The sequence below is a fragment of the Callithrix jacchus genome, chromosome 21 (genome assembly GCF_049354715.1).
Source record: "Callithrix jacchus isolate 240 chromosome 21, calJac240_pri, whole genome shotgun sequence".
NCBI classification, from domain to species: domain Eukaryota; kingdom Metazoa; phylum Chordata; class Mammalia; order Primates; family Cebidae; genus Callithrix; species Callithrix jacchus.
In genome coordinates this window covers 5,231,561-5,254,011 of record NC_133522.1, presented here as the reverse complement: position 1 = coordinate 5,254,011, position 22,451 = coordinate 5,231,561, and the positions used below count along the sequence as shown (strand labels likewise).

The 22,451-nt window shown below is 40.6% G+C and overlaps 1 protein-coding gene, 1 non-coding gene and 1 pseudogene across 9 annotated transcripts in view; 2 read left to right on the top strand and 1 right to left on the bottom strand.

The window, feature by feature from the left end:
• The first annotated feature begins 828 nt into the window (after positions 1-828).
• On the top strand, positions 829-935 carry LOC118150060 (U6 spliceosomal RNA). Its single transcript, XR_004737819.1, has one exon. It is a non-coding gene; the product is annotated as a U6 spliceosomal RNA (small nuclear RNA).
• Positions 936-3,103: 2,168 nt separating this feature from the next.
• The window catches only part of ARL13B (ARF like GTPase 13B), an 82,309-nt gene continuing 62,961 nt past the window's right edge, over positions 3,104-22,451 (top strand). For 3 of the 8 annotated variants that reach the window (XM_078358582.1, XM_054249085.2, XM_054249084.2), the window contains exon 1: positions 3,104-3,431. In XM_078358582.1, coding sequence (XP_078214708.1) covers positions 3,373-3,431 — 59 coding nt within the window. In that variant the 5' untranslated portion in view covers positions 3,104-3,372. Of the gene's footprint in view, positions 3,432-18,586; positions 18,677-21,894; positions 21,966-22,451 lie in introns of all 8 variants that reach the window. The other 5 variants (XM_054249080.2, XM_054249079.2, XM_054249082.2 and 2 more) reach the window with 3 other exon arrangements.
• LOC118150039 (U4 spliceosomal RNA) lies at positions 17,501-17,622 on the bottom strand (annotated as a pseudogene).

The window sequence follows — 22,451 nt, the reverse complement described above, 5'->3', positions numbered from 1 at the left end:
GTTGGCACCAGGAATGCTTGGTAATGTTATCACTAGCAGAACTGGGGAAGGCAGGTGCTTTAACAGCATGGTTTCATTATGACATGGCTGAGAAAACAAATCGATTACTGGCCCAGACCACTGTGCATATGGAGGTGGCATGTTCTCCCCAAGTCTGCGTGGGTTTCCTCCAGGTATTCCAGTTTTCTCCCACGCCCCAAAGATATGCATGTTAGGTGAACTGACCCAGTCTAAGTGAGTGTGGGCGTGTGTGAGCACACCGTGACAGATTGGTGTCCTGTTGAGAGCTAGTTCCCACCTTTTACCCTGAGATCATGCCACCTGTGACCCTGAATTGGAATAAAGGAATAAAGAATTATCTTACTTCTTGTCATTAATGTCTCTTAAATGTATATATAGCTCATATTTATTTCAATGTTTACTATTACTAGTATTTGCGTCTTTATTTTGAAGTTTGGTGATGTTTTCGTGACCAAAAATGTGCCATAGGAACTTAATTCTAATTTACATCAATTCGTCTATGGTAAAATTGGTTTATTACATGTGATTTTGTTTAAAATTATAGTTTCTAAGAACCTCTGGAAGAAGATAAGTGAAGATTTACTGCAAAACTGGTGTTGAGTCTATATTTGTAAAAAACAGACTGAGTATGGTTCCAAAAATGGTCAAGAGACATACACATTGTGAGACTCTTCAGTCACAGGACTAATAATCAAATTCTACAAGGGAGCATCCTTAAAAAAAGCGGAGGGATAAGGTCATCTTAGAGGTTACAAATAGAAAGCTAGAGGAGGAATGGTCAGGGAGATCAGAAGAGCACCAGGAGTGGCACTCGCTTCAGCAGCACATGTACTACAACTGGGATGATACAGAGAAGATTAACATGGCCTCTGCACAAAGATGCCAAGCAAATTCATGAAGCGTTCTGTAATACATGGAGGAGGAGGGTGAGGAGGAGGGAGGATAGGAGGAGGAGGGGGAGGAGGGGGATAGGAGGAGGAGGAGGAGGAAGGGGGTAGGAGGAGGGGGAGGAGGAGGGGGAGAAGGAGGTAGGAGGGGGAGGAGGGGGGTAGGAGGAGGGGGAGGAGGGGAGGGAGAGGAGGAGGAGGGGGAGGAGGAGGGGGGAGGAGGGGGAGGAGGAGGAGGAGAGAGGGAGGAGGAGAGAGGGAGGAGGATGGAGAGGAGGGGTGGAGGAGGAGGGGGAGGAGGAAGAGAGAACCAGGGTAGGGCAGTACAGTGCAAAACTGTGAAAGACCAAGGCAGGAAACAGTTTTAGAAAAGTTAACCATATATTATAATGATAGGAAAGATAACTGATTTGGTAATTAAGAAGATATAAGTTATATCAGAAATATATTTTCAGTAGTTAGATGGGACAGAAGCCCAATCATAGTAAATGGATCAAAGAGTGAATACAAACAATAGAACTTTAGGGTTCGCAAGACACTAGTTTAAGAAAGTGAGTCGTGAAAGTAGAGTCAGCAGAAACAGTCCTAAATTGGCTTGGAGTTAAGGGGGAATTGCAGTCTTATCCTGCCCTTTTCTCTTATCTCCTACCACGGACATTTGGAGGTAGGAGGCCACATACTGTAAGTGTTTATGGAACAGGTAACATCAACTTTAAAATTTCCTATCTAATATTTATTAGAAATTGCACTTGAGCTCAATTTCTCTCATTTCATCATCTTAGCAACCTGGCAAAGGAGGTGTTTTAATTTCCATGTTATAGATAGGGTTTGATTTGATTTTTTGATTTGATTTGTTGGAGCTTAGAAAAATATATCCCAAAGTAAAGGCCTTAGAAGGAAAGTTTCTCTCTAACTTTCTCCTGTCCCCTATTTCTTGTGCATGATTTTTTTTTCCCCTCCAGGAATGTCGTTATTTCTTTTTCTCCAAAGAATATAAAAGAAATGCAAATATTACATACATTAAAAAAAATAAACCATTACAAAACAGTTTATAGATAACAATCTTCATCCTGCAGAAACCAAATAGCCAGTAAACTATGTACTAAGAATCCTGAAACAAACATACATCAAAATGGTTATCTTTGAGTGGTTCTGTAAGATCTCATTTTCATCGTGTTTCTTTTCAGTATTTGTCACATTTCCTACAACAAATGCATTTTTCTTTTGTAATTGCAGTCCCCCCTACAACAGATATCATACAATTCAATTCCACATATGTAACAGTGATAAACATTTTAGAAAGTAAGACTTCACCCTCATCTGAACTATTGAGAAAATTTAGCAAGCTAATTTCCCCCTTGTCTTTAACTTAAAAGAATTATATCAGTGTATTGTTTCTGTAGCCATGCTGCTTGAGTCTGCCAGAACCTGGAGGGTCCCCACCCCTGCGCATAAAAAAACAAACCAGGGAAGGTCGGGCGCGGTGGCTCACGCCTATAATCCCAGCACTTTGGGAGGCCGAGGCGGGCGGATCACGAGGTCAAGAAATTGAGACCATCCTGGTCAACATGGTGAAACCCCGTCTCTACTAAAAATACAAAAATTAGCTGGGCATGGTGGCGCGCGCCTGTGGTCCCAGCTACTCGGAGGTTGAGGCAGGAGAATTGCTTGAACCCAGGAGGCGGTGATTGCGGTGAGCCGAGACCGTGCCATTGCACTCCAGTCTGGGTAACAACAGCGAAACTCCGTCTCAAAAAACAAAACAAAACAAAACAAACAAAAACAAACCAGGAAAAAACAAGAAAGAAAGAAAAATCCCATGCACAAGACCTAAGATCTCTGAATCTCAGCTGGGGACACTGGAGACAGAAAAGGAACAGCACCATCGATTGGCAACACATTTTGTGTGCGTGTAAAGACAGGCCTTGCTCGAGATTTGTCCCGGATGCCCAGCTTATCTTCGGACGCTCCGGTTGCCTAGTTACAAGAATGGGCTAACTCGAGCTCCGCCTTCTTCTTCTACAGTACGCCCCTTTCGCCTTTCCTGGTCACGCGCAGGGGCGGGTAGCCAGACACTTCAGCCACTCAGAGGCCTCCAACGCAGGCCCTCAACCGATGATTGGAGGAGCGCAGGACGGGCGTTGCCTGGGGAACGCCTTCCGCGCCTCGAAGTGACGTCAGCCCGTCGACGCGGGGCTTTTCTTTAGCCGAGTCCCGCTAACTCCGCTACGGTGTTTCTGCGTCTTTGGCCAGGATGTCCCTTGGCTAAAAGGGCGGTCGTCGCGGACCGACGCGGTTAGCAGGGCTGAGTGCTGCGGCCGGCCGCCTTCACCTGCCTCCGGGCTTTTCCTCCCGGCTTATCCACTTTAGGGGCGCCTCGGAGTGGCGGAGGCCCCCGGAGAAGAGCTGGGTTGCGGGGTCCGCTCCGGGCTCGGATGGGAAGTGGCGGGAGGAGCGACCCGGGATGTTCAGTCTGATGGCCACTTGCTGCGGCTGGTTCAAGCGGTGGCGGGAGCCCGTCAGGTAGGATGGAGCCGGGTGTCCGGGGCGTCTAAAGGGTTTGGGGATGGCCGCGCCCCTGGGGCGGGCCGCCTCTTCCCCGCGCCTGGACGAGTCTATCCCAGGCCGCAAGGGATGCTTTCATTCCCAGGGTGACTTGGCCCGGGAGGGAGAGATGGGAGGATGTAGCCTGTTTGGTCGACTTTACCTTACGATTGACAATATTTATCATCGTTATATTTTAAATAGGTTTGAATTTCTTAAAAAGTTTGTGTGTATGTGTGTGTGTGGAATTAAAACTGTCCGTTGTGTATTTTTCCTCTGAAGCTTTTTGTAATGGAAATTCTTTTAAAAAGAGGGGACATGGAATATAGTTTTCAAGACATCCGCACATTCCATTCCAATTTACACCTCCACACACCCCCACACAGTTGTGTTTGAGGACGTGGGCTTGAAATCTGGCTCTACTACTTAATAATTGCATGACTCAACCATTTTTGGCCCGAACTTTCTTAAATATTAAATGAGAGGGATAATACTCTGTGCCTTAGAAATATTGTATTCAATGAGAACAAGTGCTGGATAGTGTTTTTTTTTTTTTCTTAACTGTAATGTAGCTTCCAGTTTTCGTATGGTCTCTAGTAAAACCTTTTAATTGAAAGGGTCCACTTTGTTTTTTTGAGACAGAGTCTGGCTCCTTTGCCAGGCGCCAGGCTGGAGTGCAGTGGCGCGATCTCAGCTCACTGCAACCTCCTCCTCCCAGGTTCAAGCAATTCTCCTGCCTCAGCCTCCTGAGTAGCTGGGACTATAGGCGCGCGCCACCACACCCAGCTAATTTTTGTATTTTTAGTAGAGATGGGGTTTCACCGTGTTGGCCAGGATGGTCTCGATCTCTTGACCTCGTGATCTGCCCGCTTGGGCCCCTCAAAGTCCTGGGATTACAGGCGTGAGTCACAGTGCCCGGCCGGGTCCACTTTTTAATATTTCATTTTGAAATGCTAGATGTATTAATAATTAGTACCTGTCACTTGATACTCATTCATTCAACAAACATTTGTTACGACAATACCTTGTGCCAGGCACTGTCTTAGGAAGTAGTCAGTGAATTGATCCTTTTGAAACTGGGGCCTAACCTATAAAGACATTTTGTGTTTGTTATATAAATAATGTTGACTTTACGTAGTTCGAATCTGGAATTTGGCCAAGGGTAAGATAAAACAAAGTTTTTTTTTCTTTTTAATTGTTAACATTTTAAATATGTTTGCCATAAGAATGAGCTGTCCTTTAAAGAATGAATCCGAAAAGCTGCACTTACACATTATAGTGGAAAATACACGTCGAGGTTCGAAAAAAAATTTAAATGAAACTTGAGATTTTTTCCCCATTGTTAGCTCTTAACTGAATTTGAATGCTTTAAATATAAGTGATAAGATCCACTGTATGAGTCAAAGATGGGCTAGGTGTGGTGGCTCACGCCTGTAATCCCAGCGCTTTGGGAGGCCAAGGCTGGCTGATCCTTGGAGTTCTGGCGTTTGACACCAGCCTAGGCAATATGGGGAAACCCCATTTCTACAATAAAGGAAGGCCTGCAGTCCCAGCTACTCCGGAGGCTGAGTCAGTAGGATCACTGAAGCCCGGGCAGCGAAGATTGCAGTGAGCCGGGATTGCACCAGTGCACTCCAGCCTGGGTGACACGGTGCAACCCTGTTTTAAAAAAAAAAAAGTCAAAGATGTGATTTTGGGTTCATAGATTCCGATTTATTTGTTTTAATTTTGTTCTGGTCTAATTTCAAAGTCTCTACTTGAGAATCATTAATAATAGTTGGCTCCTCATTTTCCTCTGTGTCTGTTTTTAAGAAATATATTTGTTTTTACAAAGGCATCATAACTTACGTTCTTTTAACTAAAAACTGAAAATGTGTAATTCCAAGTAGTGTTTAATTTAATTTGTCGTTCTTAGTCTTTGCTTTTCTTAACAGCTTTTCTGTATATACTCTCTGGAATGATTTGTTTAAAGAAAAGACAGAGTTCAGAGAAAGGAGAATGTGTTGATTTCCAAGTAGAACAGATAATGGAATTTTCTCAGTAAATCATTATTAAAATTCAGCTGCATAACCCAGTGTGTATTTTTTTTCTATAATAAGCAGCCTCTAGATTTGCCCTGTCCAGTAGGGTAACTACCAGCTACATGTGGCTGTGGAGCATTTGAAATGTGGCTAGTCTGAATGGAGATGCTCTAAGTGTATGTTTAACACATAGTGGGTTTTGAAATATTTATTATGCAAAAAGCCAGTATCTTATCAGTCTTTTAAAAGTTTGATTACATGTTGAGGTGATAACTTTTGCGTATGTTGGGTTAATTATATTAGAATTAACTTTTTTTTCTTTTTTACTTTTTAAAAAATGAGATTACTAGAGAATTACGGCGTATATGTGGCTCAGTTATATTTCTGTTGGACCTTGCTGTTGTAGATCATAGCCTAATGTAAAGGTAAACATCTCAATTTGGGTAACCGTAAAAGGATTTGAAAACAAGTTGGGGCCCGGCGCAGTGGCTCACGCCTATGATCCCAGCACTTTGGGAGGGCGAGGTGGGTGGATCACAAGGTCAAGAGATCGAGACCATCCTGGTCAACAAGGTGAAACCCTGTCTCTACTAAAAATACAAAAAGTAGCTGGGCACGGTGGTGCGCGCCTGTAGTCCCAGCTACTCGGGAGGCTGAGGCAGTAGAATTGCTTGAACCCAGAAGGCGGAGGTAGCGGTAAGCCGAGATCGTGCCATTGCACTCCAGCCTGGGTAACAAGAGCGAAACTCCATCTCAAAAATAAAAATGAAAAAAGAAAAGAAGTTGGATTACACCCATCTTTTATTTTTTTTACTGCATATTAGGTTTTGGGTACCTGTGAAGAACATGCAAGGTAGTTGCATAGGCACACACATGGCAGTGTGATTTGCTGCCTTCCTCTCCTTCACTTATATGTGGCATTTTTCCCCATGCTGTCTCTCCCCGCCTCTCCACCCCCCCGCTGTCCCTCCCCTATTCCCCCCAACAGACCCCAGTGTGTAGTGCTCCACTCCCTGTGTCCATGTGTTCTCATTGTTCAACACCCACCTATGAGTGAGAACATGTGGTATTTCATTTTCTGTTCTTCTGTCAGTTTGCTGAGAATGATGTTCTCCAGATTCATCCATGTCCCTACAAAGGACATGAACTCATCGTTTTTGATGGCTGCATAATATTCCATGTACACCCATCTTTTAAGTCCCCTTGTTCAATGCCTGATTTATAATAGTGGCTGAATAAATATTTACTAAATATTGCATGTAGTTCGATTTTTCTTAGTAATAATCATCCTTAAGTAAATAACATTAGCAAGTAGTTCCATTTATTTTACTGGAGTAAATGAGAGTTGAACAAGCTAATTTTAAAAACAGAATTTTGTGCTTTTATGATATTCTGTATTTTTCCAACAGAAATTGCCAGTTTGAGTATTATGTATTTGTTTTCTGTAGAATTTCTTAAGATTCCTCTTCATGTTTATATTTTATGAAGCTATCTTGACAAATGTGAGGAATGAATGTGTAAAAAAGATGTGATGATCATTATTAATATCCTATGTTTGGGATTAGTTTGCAAAGTTATTTAATGTATTCTGTACCCATTGTATTTACCCACCTCTCCTCACTTAGATGCTCTCCTCGTGAGCATGTTGTTACTGAGATTGGAAGGGATTAGATTGTGTGATAAAAACAAGGCAGGAGTCAGAGATCAAGTGTTAAGGCCCCAGTCTAAGTCAGGGGCCCGGATCTTAGAAAGGTTCTGAACCCCACTTATTTGGGGTTTGGTATGGCCCCATTCATGAATTTGGGTTCAGTTTGGTACAAATCCATTTATGAATCGATGAATGTGGAAACAAACTCTCCAAGCTTTTATTGTTTCTTTTAAAAATATGTTGCCAAATTGCTCTTCAGAAAGGATTTTTTAAAAAACCCCAATTTCTACTCCAACAGCAGTGCATTAGAGTGCCTTTTTCACTGAGACAATCAGGAGTCATGTTTTTCATCTTCTTCAGGTTACAGGGGAAACTGCTTTCTGCTTTGATTTTTTTTTTTTTCATTACTAGGAAGATTAACTTTTTTTCCTTGCACATTTGTGTTTCTCTCCGGAATGGTCCATTGATTCCATTTGTGTTTCTTCTATTGGGGCAGGTGTGTTTTCTTACTGAATTAAAAAAAATTAACTATTTATCTTAGCTGCTATTTCTCTGTAGTACAGTTGCCACCTGAACAACATAGGGTTTAGGAGCACTGAACCCCGCCTTGCCAGCACAGTAAGAAATCCACAGAGAACTTTTGACTCCCAAAAAACTTACCTGCTAATAGCCAACTGTTGACTAGAAGCCCTACTGATAACATGAATAGTCAGTTGCCACATATTTTTTTGTTGTTATATGTATAATTTATTGTATTCTTAAAGTTAGGGGAAGGGAAATGTTAAGAAAATTATAGGGGGCCGGGCATGGTGGCTCACGGCTGTAATCCCAGCACTTTGGGAGGCCAAGGCGGGCAGATCACCTGAGGTCGGGGAGTTTGAGATCAGCCTGACCAACATGGAGAAACCCTGTCACTACTAAAAATACAAAATTAGCCACGCATGTGGTGCATGCCTGTAATCCCAGCTACTTGGGAGGCTGAGGCAGGAGAATGGTTTGAACCTGGGAGGCAGACGTTGCAGTGAGCCAAGATCGTGCCACTGCACTCCAGCCTGGGCAACAAGAACAAAAGTCCCTCTCAAAAAAAAAAACGCAGATAAATAAATGAAAAGAAAATCATAAGGGGCGACGTGTGGTGGCTCATTCCTGTAATCCCAGCACTTTGGGAGGCCAAGGCGGGTGGATCACTTGAGGTCAGGAGTTCGAGACCAGCTTGGCCAAACCCTGTCTCTACTAAAAACACAAAAATTAATGGGGTGCGGTGGTCGGCGCCTATAGTCCCAGCTACTCAGGAGGTTGAAGCAAGAGAATCACTTGAGCCTGGGAGGTGAAAGTTGCAGTGACCTGAGATCACAGCACAGCAGCTGGGGTGACAGGGCAAGACTCTATCTTAAAAAAAAAAAAAAAAAAAGAAAAACAAAATCACGAGGAAGATAAAAAATATATATTGACTATTAAGTGGAAGTGGATCGTAACAGTCTTCATCCTCATCCTCTTCCCGCTGAGTAGGCTGAGGAGAAAGAGGAAGAGGGCTTGGTCTTGCTGTCTCAGGAACTGCAGAAGTGGAAGAGGTAGAAATGGAGGCTGGGGAGGCAGAGGAGGCAGGAGAGGCAGGTTCACGTGTAACTTTCACTGAAAAAGGTCTGTATATAAGTAGACCTGTGCAGTTCAAATGTGTGTGATTCAAGGGTCAGCCATGTAATGTTGCAAGTATTTTCTTTCCATTTGTTATATTTTTACATTTTGTGATTTAAAAATACATTTAAAATTTTTAAATTCAGTCTGGGTTTGGTGGCTCACACCTGTATTCCTAGCACTTTGGGAAGATTGCTTGAAACCAGGAGTTTGAGATCAGCCTGGGCAATATAGTGAATCCCTGTCCCTATAAAAATTTTTAAAAAATTAGCCAGATGTATTGGCATGTGCCTGTAGTCCCAGCTACTTGGGGGGCTGAGGCAGGAGGATCGCTTGAGCCCAAGAGGTGGAGGCTGCAGTGAGCCAGGGTTATTACCCCATTGCACTCTAGCCTGGGCGACAAAGTGACCTTATCTCAAATAAATAAAATAAAATATTTAAATTCAAACATATTACTCTTACAGTGTAATGTTTAGAAATTTCTGCAGCATTCTGCGATTACTTTCACATATGCTTTTTTCTAGTACTTTTATATTTTAACTCTTAATATTAAAAAATTTTATTCTATTGCAGTTTATTTAGCCTGTAGGGAGCAGCCTTCATCCTGAGTACAGAACACAAGGTGTGTGAATCTATGATGCTCAGCAGATCTCTTGACCTTATAGCAGATCCTAACCCTTACACATTCTTTTTTTTTTTTGAGACGGAGTTTCGCTCTTGTTACCCAGGCTGGAGTGCAATGATGCGATCTTGGCTCACTGCAACCTCTGCCTCCTGGGTTCAGGCAATTCTCCTGCCTCAGCCTCCTGAGTAGCTGGGATTACAGGCATGCACCACCATGCCCAGCTGATTTTTTGTATTTTTAGTAGAGAGGGGGTTTCACCATGGTGACCAGGATGGTCTCGATCTCTTGACCTCGTGATCCACCCACCTCGCCCTCCCAAAGTGCTGGGATTATAGGCTTGAGCCACCGCGCCCGGCCCACATTCTTATCTATACATTTTGAGTGCCTGTTTTTTATACCAGCTAGCATCTAGGTGATGAAATAGTGCATGTAAAATATAATGATAAAATATGCAAGAGTCAAAAGGTGATTTTTAACGAGAATCAGGAAAGAGGATTTTGGAAGGGGTGTAATTTTACCTGAGTCTTGAAGAAATTTATGCAACAAATTTTGCATACAAATTTTGGCAACAAAATTCTTTGTTTATATAAAAATATACATGTTATATAACTTCATATGTATATGTGTGTCATATATATATATATATACACACATATACATACATATAAAACAAAAAATGATTTTACTATTACTTAACCAAAAAGAAAGATAGCATAAATACCGTGTGCCTGCCAGGTTTTATGAATATTAATCTTTGGTCATCATGTTTCAGTTTTGCTTTAATAAGTATGTAACAAATCGGTGGAGCTTCCTGCCCCGTCTTCATCTCCGACCATTCTTCCACAGAGGAAACCTTTTCTTGGAACTGATTTCTTGTCTGTCTGTGTTTTTGAGCATAACAATACAACCTATCAAAGCTTTACTTACTAGTAAATTGTCCTTTGCTGTGGCCAAGTCTAAAAGAAGATATTCAAATATTATAGTACACAGTGTTTCTAGTGGCCTGTTATATCCTCTTTGCTCTGACTTTTTCATTGAGGGAATACTTAGCTCCCTAAAACCATCATCGTTGGCATAAATAAGAATAACTATAAATCTAGGCCATTTATAGAAATTACTGAGTTCTTAATTTTCTAATTAAGCTGTACATGCAGATTAGCAAAGACTATTGTGTTGTATACCGAACTGGAATATTTTACATCTCTTTTTATCCCCCTAGTTCTTCTTGATGATGCACGGCAGGAATTTTAGAATTTTAAAATAGAAAAGGACCTACAGACATTCTCATTCTACCCCCTTATAATTTACAGATGAAGAAATGGGCACTAAGAATTTGACTGACGGAATCAAGGCTTTAAAGCAGGCTGTGAAACCCAAGTTTGGTCTTCTCACTATTTATTCATACTTAATAAATTTAGATAATGATTTTGCTGTAATATGGGGTTCTAGATCTGAATTGAAATGTCAGAAAATAGTGTATTTGTGCAATAAAATCACACTTTTTTCATATTTTTTTCTTCTATGAATTTTTTATGTAGTGATTTTTAAAAATTCTCACATATGTATTTTAAACCCATGTTCTGAAGTCTTTTTTTGTATATGTTTGTTACTTTTAGAATTTACATGTTTATGTTAAAATTTAGAACTTGCTCCATGTAGTTTTAAATATTTTAGATAATGGAGTTTCCATGTGTCAAAATTTGTTTTTTAGTATTTTTAGTGAAATATTTTCTTTGACTTCAAAAATATTTGAAGTTAGAAACAGCTTTTATAGGTCAGGCATGGTGGCTCACACCTGTAATCCCTGTACTTTGGGAGGCCAAGGCGGGTGGATTACTTGAGGCCAGGAGTTTGAGCCAAGCCTGGGCAGCAATGCTGAAACCCCATCTCTACTAAAAATACAAAAAATTAGCCAGGCGTGATGGTAGGTGCCTGTAGTCCCAGCTACTCAGGAGGCTGAGGCAGGAGAATTGCTTGCTCCCAGGAGGCAGAGGTTGCAGTGAGTCAAGAGCTTGCCACTTACACTCCAGCCTGGGTGACAGAGCGAGATTCCGTCTCTTGAAAAAGAAAATAGCTTTTATCTAATTATCATACTGTAAGTATTATCTTCCTTAGTTAACAGATGAGAAACTTTAGGCTTGTAGGTGTTCAGATGATTGTCATAATGTCATTCAGGAAAAATTCATAATTTAAATGTTTTCTAAGTTTAATCCTCCCTAATACCATGATGCTTATATTTCTGATTTTTTTTTTTTAAATATAGATAGGTCTCATCATGTTGCATAGGTTGGTCTCAAACTCCTGGACTCAAGCAGTCCTCCTGTTTTGGTCTCCCAGAGTTTTCGGATTACAGGCATAAGCTAACCAGTGTTTCTGATACATTAATTTTTATATCTGTTATATAAAAAGGAATTCTGAGATAAGATATCCTTATGTTCTCACTTAGGAGATCTATTATATACATTGTATTGACTTGAACAATATTAGTTATTAGCCCCTGAGTTAAGAAGTCCTCACTTGTTTTGGCAGATAGCTAAAGTGATATAAAACAGACTTTTGGATCTCTTAATTGCTACCTTTGATTTTTTTTTTTAACTAAGTATTATTTCAGTTTTTTCTTTTGTCATTGAGATTTTATTTCTTGTATTGAGAATAAGCATACAGACATTTCAATTTGCACACGATACTTAATATATCCTTAACATACAGACATGCCAAAAATCTAGAAAACCTGTACTGTCGTTCTTTTTCTGAGACAGGGTCTCTCTCTGTTGTCCAGGCTGGAGTGCAGAGGAGTGATCATGGCTCACTGCCACGCCTTGACTGCCCGGGCTCAAGTGATCCTCCCACTTCAGCCTCCCAAGTAGCTGGGACCACAGGTACATGCCACCCTGCCTGGCTCATTGTTTCATTATTTGTAGAGACAAGGTCTCATCATTTTGCCCAGGCATGTCTCAAACTCCTGGCCTCAAGTAGTTCTCCCACCTTGGCCACCCAAAGTGCTGGGATTATAAGCGTGCGCCACTGTGCCCAGCCTCTTTTTTAAATAGTTATTATAATGAGGTTCCAACTTAACGTTTAGAGACGATTTTTTTTAAGAGGATATCAAGAGCCCATATCTACAAGTGTTGATAAGCCGCACATGTTCTACCAATTCACAGTTCAATAGCATGTACGCTGTATACTCAGATTTTCAATCTTTCACAGCACATTAACACAGTTATTAGGAAAACAGGACTTCTGTGACCGAAGATGTTACAGCATACGCAGTTCTGACAGAGAGCCGTGATCAAGCAGTGGTTTTCTTTAGGGACCAATTCTATGAAGAATCGACGTGGGAATAGAAGTGATTTAAAAGGCTCAGGACGTTAAAGGCAGGGTTCTGACTCTGTACTGCCGTTTAGTATGCTTTGTATTACCATTTATAAAAACTCAGCCCCCGGCTATGGAATGTCGAACTGAAATCCAAGACAGTCAGAACTTCCTGCCATTCAGTATTCCCATACTATCTTCTGGTTTCACCAAAAAATAAACAACCAGAGAATCATTACACCTCTTGAAAAAACATTTATACTTAACAATGGGATGAAGTGGGGTTTCCTGCTTCTTAAAGATGTTTCTAGAGCTACTAAAAAACTTGCATGCACAAAACAGCTGATAAAAATACTCTGGGTTGTACAAGAAGGGAGGCAGGGACTGCAGAGGAGACATGGTGTATAATGTTAATCAGACTTGGCTTCTTTCTCTCCTGCTTCATCAGAGGTTGGCTTCTCCTCGGTTTTATTTGCTTCGTTTCTGCAGGTAAATCTTCAGTTTGCTGGTTAGCCACTTCGGCCTGTTTGCCCTTTGCTCCCCTGTTCCGTTTTGTTTGCATTTTTTTAATCTGAATATTTATCCTTTCCTGATGCCATTTTGGCTTGGTTTCCACTTTTGCAGGAGCAGGTTTAGCTGACAAGTGTGCAGATCTTCTTGGGTTCTTCCTTCACCACCCCTTCGGCTGAGCTGACCTTCCTCTGGGGCATCTTGGAGGTGGGAAGGGCACTTGCTGGGCACCTGTGGGCCACGGTGCTGAGAGCCTCCGAGAAGCTGGGCTGCCTGGCTGCTGGCACTCCTTCCGCCACCCGAGCTGTTGAGACCCCTATTTCAGTTTTGAAAGTCTTTCTGTTAATTAGTACCTTGAAACCATGAGCATGTAAGCTTTTTCAGAAAACTTCAGCCAATTTGATATATGTGAATTTAATTATTTTCTTTAATATTGAACTATTTTGATGTGAAGATTTATGTAAATTAATTTCATTATAGTACTTTCTCAACCTAAAGTTATGTAAATTAATTTTACTTAGTATTTTCTCAGCAAATGGGGGTCAGAACCTGTTCATGTTGTTTCTTTCAGTAAAGACCCCTCCTGTGTACCCAGCACAGTGGATATAGGTGCTCCCGAGCTGGTTATGACAAGTTCTGGTAGAGGAGCCTGTGTAAAAAGTAGGAGGGGTGGTTGTGTAGAGCTGGGGTGATCCTCAGCATGGGAGGAATCCTTCACATGGCAGGCCTCCTGGCAGTGGCAGATGTGAGGGCTGCCAAACTGAGACTTGATTCTTTATAGGTATTTGAAGCAGAAAAATGCTATGGTTAGATTTTTTTTTTAAACAGTCTCACTCTGTCACCCAGGCTAGACGTGATCCAGTTCACTGCAGCCTCAACCTCCCAGGCTCACGCCATCCTCTTACTTCAGCCCCACAAGTAGCTGGAACCACAGGCACACACTTCCACACCTGGCTAAGTTTTGTTATCTTTTGTAGATAGAAGGTTTTTCCTTGTTGCTCAAACTCCTGAGCTCAATTGATCTGTCCACCTCAGCCTCCCAAAGAGCTAGGATTACAGGTGTGAGTCACCATGCCTGGGCTGTGGTTAGCTTTTATAAACATCATAGTTACGTTTTATCAATAGCACGCAATCATGACTTCAGTGAACCTTCCTATTGCTGTGCTGTCTGTACCTTCCAATAGGCACAGGAACTCAGTTCAGATTGTGTGGGCCTAAAACAGGAGAAAAGTTCCAAGATATCTTGGTGAAGATGAGCCAGACTACCTGGCCACCTGATTTCTATGTGTATATAAATGTGAACAAACTTAAAGATGAAAAGTTTAAGTTACTTTATAAACTAAAAGTTATTATTTTTACAAGCCATTGTATTTAAACTTCCTGTGGAAACTGCTGTGGACTCCTTATTAACACTGAAACCTGGAGACTCTCGTACCTGCTCCCCTTGCAGGGACATTGTGACAGTAGATGATGGTAAAATACCGTTGAGCTGTCTAAATTCAAGGCACTGGTTCCTGCAGTGTTGAGAAAAGCTGAGATGATTTAATTCTGAGGTAGTTATAAAAAATAGTACTTTTATTGACAGAATTACACACTGTCTGACACTGTGTGTCTCTTAACCCTCGTGTAAACCCTTCCCAGTACTGCCATTTCTTTGGTCTTTTTTTTTTTCTATTTTGACCACAGTTCTAAGGTTTTCTTCAAAAGTTCTCAAGATTCCATTCTTTCCTGTTTTCCGACTCCTTTTCCTGTGCTTTCCCTGGGTAGTTTCATCCGTTCTCATGGTTTAAACTGCCACTCACAGGACTCAAAAATCTAGTCCAGATCTGTTTTCCAGCTTCAGACTTCAGCAGTGAGACCAGCACCCCTATCAACACATCCAGCTCTGAACTTAGTGAGCCTCTTCCATAATCTGGTCCTAGCCTATGTCTCTGGTCTCATCTCGTGGTGGACTCCCTGTCTTGAACTTTGTGCTGTCATGAGAATGCCTCTTGGTTGAGCATTTATTGTGTGACACAAGCACTGTGCACAGTATTTGCATTGTCTTATATAATTTTCATTACATCCCTTTGGAGTGGCTATTGTTATCTATTTTATTGATGAAATTCTGAGAAGTAGTATGTCATGTAGCTTGGAAACAGCAAATCTGGCACTTGAACTCAGGTCTTTAATACGAAGTTTGTGGCTATATTTCAGAGTACCCACAATGCCTCTTACGTTACTTATTGCTAGTATAGCGTACTGTAAATCTGATAATGCCACAGAGTCCTTTGTATCTAGCCTTTCTAGTCTGGTATGTAATCAAAGACTTAGGGATGACTATAATATTAGGAGTGAGGTGATCACTGTCAACTTCTGGAAAGGTTACATCATTAATTATTTGATAATACAATTTGACTATCTCTTTTTTTATATTTTTGAGATGAAGTCTTGCTCTGTCGCCCAGGCTGGAGTGCAATGGCACGATCTTACCCAGGTTCAAGTGATTGTCCTGTCTCAGCCTCCCTAGTATCTGGGATTACAGGTGTGCATCACCATGCCTGGCTAATTTTTTTGTATTTTTAGTAGAGTTGGGGTTTCACCATGTTTGCCAGGGTGGTGGTCTCAAACTCTTGACCTTAAGTGATCCACCTGCCTCATCCTCCCAAAGTGCTGGGATTACAGGCGTGAGCCACTGTGCCCAACCCAGTTGAGTATCTCTTAGCTAAAATGCTTGGGACTAAAAATTTGTCAGATTTTTAAATTTTTTTTGGACTTTGGAATATTTGCATATATACAAAACAGAGTATCTTGGGAATGGCCTCCAAGCCTAAACACAGATTTCATTTATGTTATGTATACAATAGCCTGAAGGTAATTTTATAAAATGTTTTAAATAATTTTGTGCATATAACAAGTTTGATTCCAACTTGTCACATGAGGTTGGGGTGGAATTTTCCACTGTTGCATCATACTGGTGCATAAAAAGTTTAGGATTTTGGAGCATTTCAGATTCCAGATTTTTGGACTAAGAATGCTCATTTACTGGTTCCTTAAGTAGAAGTATGTCAGGTTCCCTTTAGACTCAGTGCATAGTTGTATTGAGTTGCGACCGTGTTCTTCTTTTGTTTAAGGCTGCTGTACTGAGATGTGCTCTTCACCCCTTGTTTATCAACTCGTAACGTGATCATCAGTATCTTCTTGTGCTGTGTTCTCAGTCTGGAATCCCTTCATCTTCCTTCCGTTTTCACCTTTCCCTTGCTTGGCTAATTTCTCACTTTAAGAACTTAGTTTAGGCATTGCCTTGTTTAAGAAGCTTCTTTGACTTCTGCCCTAACTTGGGGCTGGATAAAGTCCCCTTGTTCTGCATTCCTTTATCATCGTACATATGAACTGTCATAGTGTCAGAATGTATTTGTATTTCTGTTCTAGCCACTCTCACTAGAGGCTGAGCACTTCAGGACAGAAATGATGTCGGAGGCGTTTTTGTGTCCACAATGCTTAATGTGCTTTAATTGAATTATCCTCTCACCAAATTATTAAATGATTGCTTTTATTGCTAGTATCAACTTTTCTAGACACTGTAAACCTAAGAGCACTGCATATTATTTTTTCAATTTGAAGGGCTAATGTATTTGATCAAATAACCATTAGACTAAAAGATAGAGGCATTATTTGATCTTTCTGTTGTCATGTAGCACCACAGCCAAACTGTTCCCAATAACAATTTACCGTATTTTTTGTATGCATGTGTGCATGCATGCACGCATGCATGAATGAATGAATGAATGAATGAATGACAGAGTCTCATTTTGTTCCCCAGGCTTCAATGCAGTGGTGTAGTCATGGTTCACTGCAGCTTCGATGGCGCTCAAGTGGTCCTCCCACCTCAGCCTTCTGAGTAGCCAGGACTGCAGGCACACATCACCATTCCCGGCTAATTTTTTTTTTTAAAGTTGTTGTAGAGTCGGAGTCTCATTATGTTCCCCAAGCTGGTCTTGGGCTTGAGTGATCCTCCTGCTTCAGCCTCCCAGAGTACTGCTGGGATTACAGGTGTGAGCCACTGTGACCGTCCAGTTTATCATCTTTTAAAAAGCTATGGCTACGTGTATATTTTAACATAGGTTATTCCTTGAAGGGTTGCAAAGAAGTTTGAGTTTTAGGTGAATGTTAACCTTTTAATGGCATTCTATCCTGAGAGTATGAATTTAATGCATTGTTATTAGGCTTTATAGTAATTCACGCTGTGGTTTTTATTTGTACTGCTTATTATGTTTATTCATTAATGCTTTATTCCTCGAAACATTTAATTACAGCCTTTTTTTAAAGAATAGGACATATTGCAAGTCGTCACGGAGGGGTATTGGGAAAAGTTTTCAATTAGCAATAATCGCGCCTCGGATAAACCTCATTGGCTACGATACTGCCATGCACACTGCCATGTGTGTACCTACGCAACTGTCTTGCATGCTCTGCTCATGTACCCCAAAACCTAAAATCCAATAAAAAATTAAAAAAAAAAAAAAAGAATAGGACATAATGTTAAAAATTAACTAGTTGCAAAGGTAGTCAAAGTGAAAATAGAACTATTTTATGCCAGTTCCAACACTCTTGTAATTCTCTAAAGTGATTTTCTTCTTTGAAGTACGTTTTTGTTTGTTTGAGCCTAATAGCTTATAAAGAGAGACTCTTAAGGTAAGAGCTAACTCTCTTGGTGGCTTTAGGAACAATGTTTCAAAATGCACAGTAGATGATATGTATTTAGATGTTCGTTTTTTTAAAAAAACTGAAATCTTGACAATCATAGATACTCCATGTAATAGAGAACAAGGGGTTGTTTTTCATAAAAAGGTAGATCAGAGAATTTTTACTGTGACTCATAAGAGATATGAAAAAGTTTCGTGATGTTTCCAGGAACTGCCGACTCCACTGGTGCTTCTTTGTTTATTAGTGGTACTGTCTTCTCTGGCTTCCAGAGTAGGCTCTGTGGGCTGCTCCCTACCGTTAGGACTGCTACTGCTTCCCGTTATTTATAACAGTTATCACATGTTACTGGAATTATACCCCTCTAGTGCCTGTTTTCTTGCTAGGCTCTAAGGTTTATGAGACCTGAGAATTGTGGATGTTTATTTGCTGCTATGTAATAGGTGCTTAATATTTATGGAATATATGATATAAACTAGTAGAAAACAGGGATTTATTCCCCAATAGTAATTGCTTTGGTTCATGGTAATGTTTAAAGCACTGTTGATCTTGAAATGCATTATACGTAAAGAACAATTGAATTAGCTGTAATATTATCATTACTTTAGTTCAATTCATTGTATCTCTAGTAACTTGAATTACCTAAAATATTTATTTCGTACTTTTATTTTGTTTTGTTTTATTTTATTTCTTGAGACAGCGTCTCACTCTGTTGCCCAGGTTGGAGTGCAAGTGGTGTGGTTTCGTTTCACTGCAACCTCCGCCTCCCGGGTTCAAGCGATTCTTGCAGGTCAGTCTCCCAGGTAGTTGGGACTACAGGTGTGCACCACTATACCTGGCTAGTTTTTTGTTTTTTGTTTTTTTGTAGTGACAGGGTTTCGCCATGTTGTCCAGGCTGGTCTTCAGCTCCTGGGATCAAGTGATCTGCCCTCCTCAACTTCCCAAAGTGCTGAGATTACAGGCATGAACCACGAGGCCTGGCCTGGCCTGACTTGTTTTTTATTTTATTTTATTTTATTTTAGAGACACAGTCTTGCTCTGATGCCCAGGTTGGAGTGCAGGGGTGCGATCTTGGCTCACTTCAACTTCTCCCTCCTGGGTTGAAGTGATTCTCTAGCTTCAGCCTCCTGAGTAGCTGGGATTACAGGTGTGTGCTACCATGCCCAGCTAATTTTCGTATTTTTAGTAGAGATGGGGTTTTGTCATGTTGCTTAAGCTGGTTTTGAGCTCCTGAGCTCAAAGTGATCTGCCCACCTTAGCCCCCCAAAGTGCTGGTGTTATAGGTATGAGCCACCACGCCTGGCCTGTTTTATTTTTGAGACAGGGTCTTGCTCTGTTGCCCAGGCTTTAGTGCAGTGGCACAATCATGGCTCACTACAGCCTTTACATGCCAGATCAAGCAGTCCTTCTGCCCAGCCTCTGGAGTGGCTGGGACTACAAGGATCCGCCTCTGTGCTTTGCTAAGCTACTCATTTTAAATGCTACATTATCCATTTTCTCTGCATGGTCATTGACTATATTTTGTTTTGGAAGTTATTTTGTACTTAAATCTTGTTCTTTGATAGTTCTGTGAATTATTTAATTCATAATTACGAATTCTTCAAACAAATAATAAAATTATATTCTAAATATCTTATAGCTTCCTTAGGAATTAAATTCATATTTTTTATATTTGATAATGCAGGTGCATTTCTAGATGGATAGAGGTTCCTAGACCTTGCCAACTACCTCTTCTCCATAAATTTATAATCTGCTGTGGGTCTTTGTGGCATTCCCACTGGCTTCACCACCAGCCAATTGAGAATGGGGCCCTGGAGTGCTGTTTATTGTTATTTACCTTATTCTCACACTGAGTCAAGTATAGACACAGCTTCTGTTTATTTCCCATGCTAGATATGGGATGGTTGAAACATCCAGAAAAGGTAAAGACTCCTAGATAACAAAGGAAATTAATAATGGAAAGTAAATTCATTTTACTCGTAGTAGAAGTGAGAATTCTCACATTGCCCGGTGGGCTGCGGGAACTGGTCTCTGATGTGTCTCTGACTTCCTGGCTTCCTTCCTGTTCTGCTCCTGTCTCACTTGGTTTTGTCATAGTGGCTTCCTTGCTGATTCTTGGACCTTCCTGCATTTCTGTACTAAGTGTCTGTTCTCTTTTGCCCTGGATGTAATGCATAACGCCCTCCCTCCTTCAAGTCCTTGCTCAGATTTTGCCTACTGAATGAGGACTGCCTTGATCTCTCTGTATAAAACTGTCCCCACCTCCCACCCCTATCTTTGGTTCCCTGTTCCCTGTTCTACTCTATTTTTTCCCCACAGTACCTAATTACTTTCTAATATACTTTAAAATTTATGCTTTACTTATTTATCATATTGTTAGTGTCTGTGTCTTGTCACTAAAGTGTAAGCTTAAGGAAGAATTTCTTTTTTATTATTATTATTATTTTTTAATTATTTTTTTTTTTTCCCCAAAAGACGGAGTTTTGCTCTTGTTACCCAGGCTGGAGTGCAGTGGTGCAATCTTGGCTCACCACAACTTCCGCCTCCTGGGTTCAGGCAATTCTCCTGCCTCAGCCTGCTGAGTAGCCGGGATTACAGGCATGTGCCACCATGTCCAGCTAATTTTTGTATTTTTAGTAGAGAAGGGGTTTCACCATGTTGACCAAGATGGTCTCGATCACTTGACCTTGTGATCCACCCGCCTCGGCCTCCCAAAGTGCTGGGATTACAGGGGTGAGCCACCGCGCCGGCCAGAAGAATTTCTTTATCTGTTTTTGTTTCTTTTATTATGGTGGTGGTTGCTGTAATAAACCCGTGTATCTCAAGGACCTAGAACACTGGTGTCTGGTATATAGAAGATGGTCAGTGACTGTTTATTTAATAAATTGCCCATTTGGCTCTTGCCAGACTGACAGTGTGTGACCCATAACTAGACTGTCTCACACTCCTCACCTCTGTCTTCTGTCTTTGTTATATGGCCCTTTTGAGTACACCTTAATTTTTTTTTACAAATCCAAAAGAGCAAAGCCTAGAGAAATGAAGGAACACCCTTTATAGCCATATAAATTCTGTTTTGAATCCTCTATGGGATGATTGCTAAAGAGGAATAAGTATACTCGATTGGAGAGTGGCCATACCCCATGGTCTAAATATGGCAGTTGTGCCAAGCCATGCCTTTCTTTTCCTGTGTATTCTTAAAGCAGTTTTCATTTCCAAATCCGTGACGGTAATGGACGGTTTCACCTCTTATATTGTGCAAAGTTCAACCTGGAACAGAAATGACTATGTAGTGGGAAACTGAGTCACCAAGTTAATAGGACTAGGAGCAGTATAATGGGTTTGTTCTTTCATACCTGTCTCACATTTAAGTCCTTACGAGTTAGGTAAATTAAGTTCTGGTTCTGACTCTTTAAGTATAGTTACATTGCGTGACCTTTGACCAGGTAACAATTTATCTGGACTTAGGTTCCTTCAGTATTAAAGTTGAAGTAGATATTTTTTTTTTTTTGTCTGTGGAGTTTAGCTGTATCATGATAAATGTTTTAAAGTTTACAATTGTAGTAACTGTCTTTCAAAGTGTTAGCACTTCATACTTTTGTTATTATATATAAATTTATACTTAGTAAGGTCTACATATTTAAAAAGTTATGTACTTTCATAAGATAAACCGACTTGTGATAATTAGTTAGCTTTGAAGTAACTAGAAAATTGAATCCTGCCTCCCTTTTTGTCTTCCTTCTTTCCCATATTCTCTGTCCTTTGGATTATCTATCGTACAGTTTTACTTTGTTTGCTTAGAGAACAAAAGGATGATCCTTTAAAAGTATTTTTCATGAATTTGCTTTTGAATCTTTATTTTATTCCTCATTGTGCCCCCGAGCGTCCAGCAGATTTTCTTGTGCTTAATAGGTGTTCCTTAAAAGTTGATTGAATTAATGAATTTGCATTCATTTTTCCTTAGTAGTAAATGGACAAAGAAAGTGATTTTTAAATTTCTGTTATTTTAAGAAAGGTGACTCTTGTGATGCTGGGACTTGATAATGCTGGTAAAACCGCAACGGCAAAGGGAATCCAAGGAGGTAAGCTGAAAATATTTCCCTGCTTTCTGAACTCTGTTAAGTCATTCCGAATCATTGAATTATTTATTCATGTTAAATTGCTTTATTCCCTAGTAATTTGGTACAGACACTGTGTACTCCATTACTTTATGTTCTTTGTATACTTGTGACTCATATGGCAAATAGGTTCTGGCTTAATGGGGCCAGATTATTATCATGTTTCAGATTTGAATACATGCAGAGAGGCACAGGCTCCTTGAGGCCTTTGATGTGCTAAGGGGGATAGTATCTGTATTCTGGACAATAGGAAGAAGAAGTTAAAAAGATGACCTACCCCAGCTTTTAAGAATACTCATCTTCTTCTTACATTTTCCTGGCCGGAAGTTAGTCACATGGCTATGCTTAGATGAAAGAGAGGTAGAAGTATAGTTAGCCAGCTTAGTTCTCTGTGAATCTCTTGATGCTTTTTGTAATATGATAAGTAATTTTTATAATGAAGTTATAGAT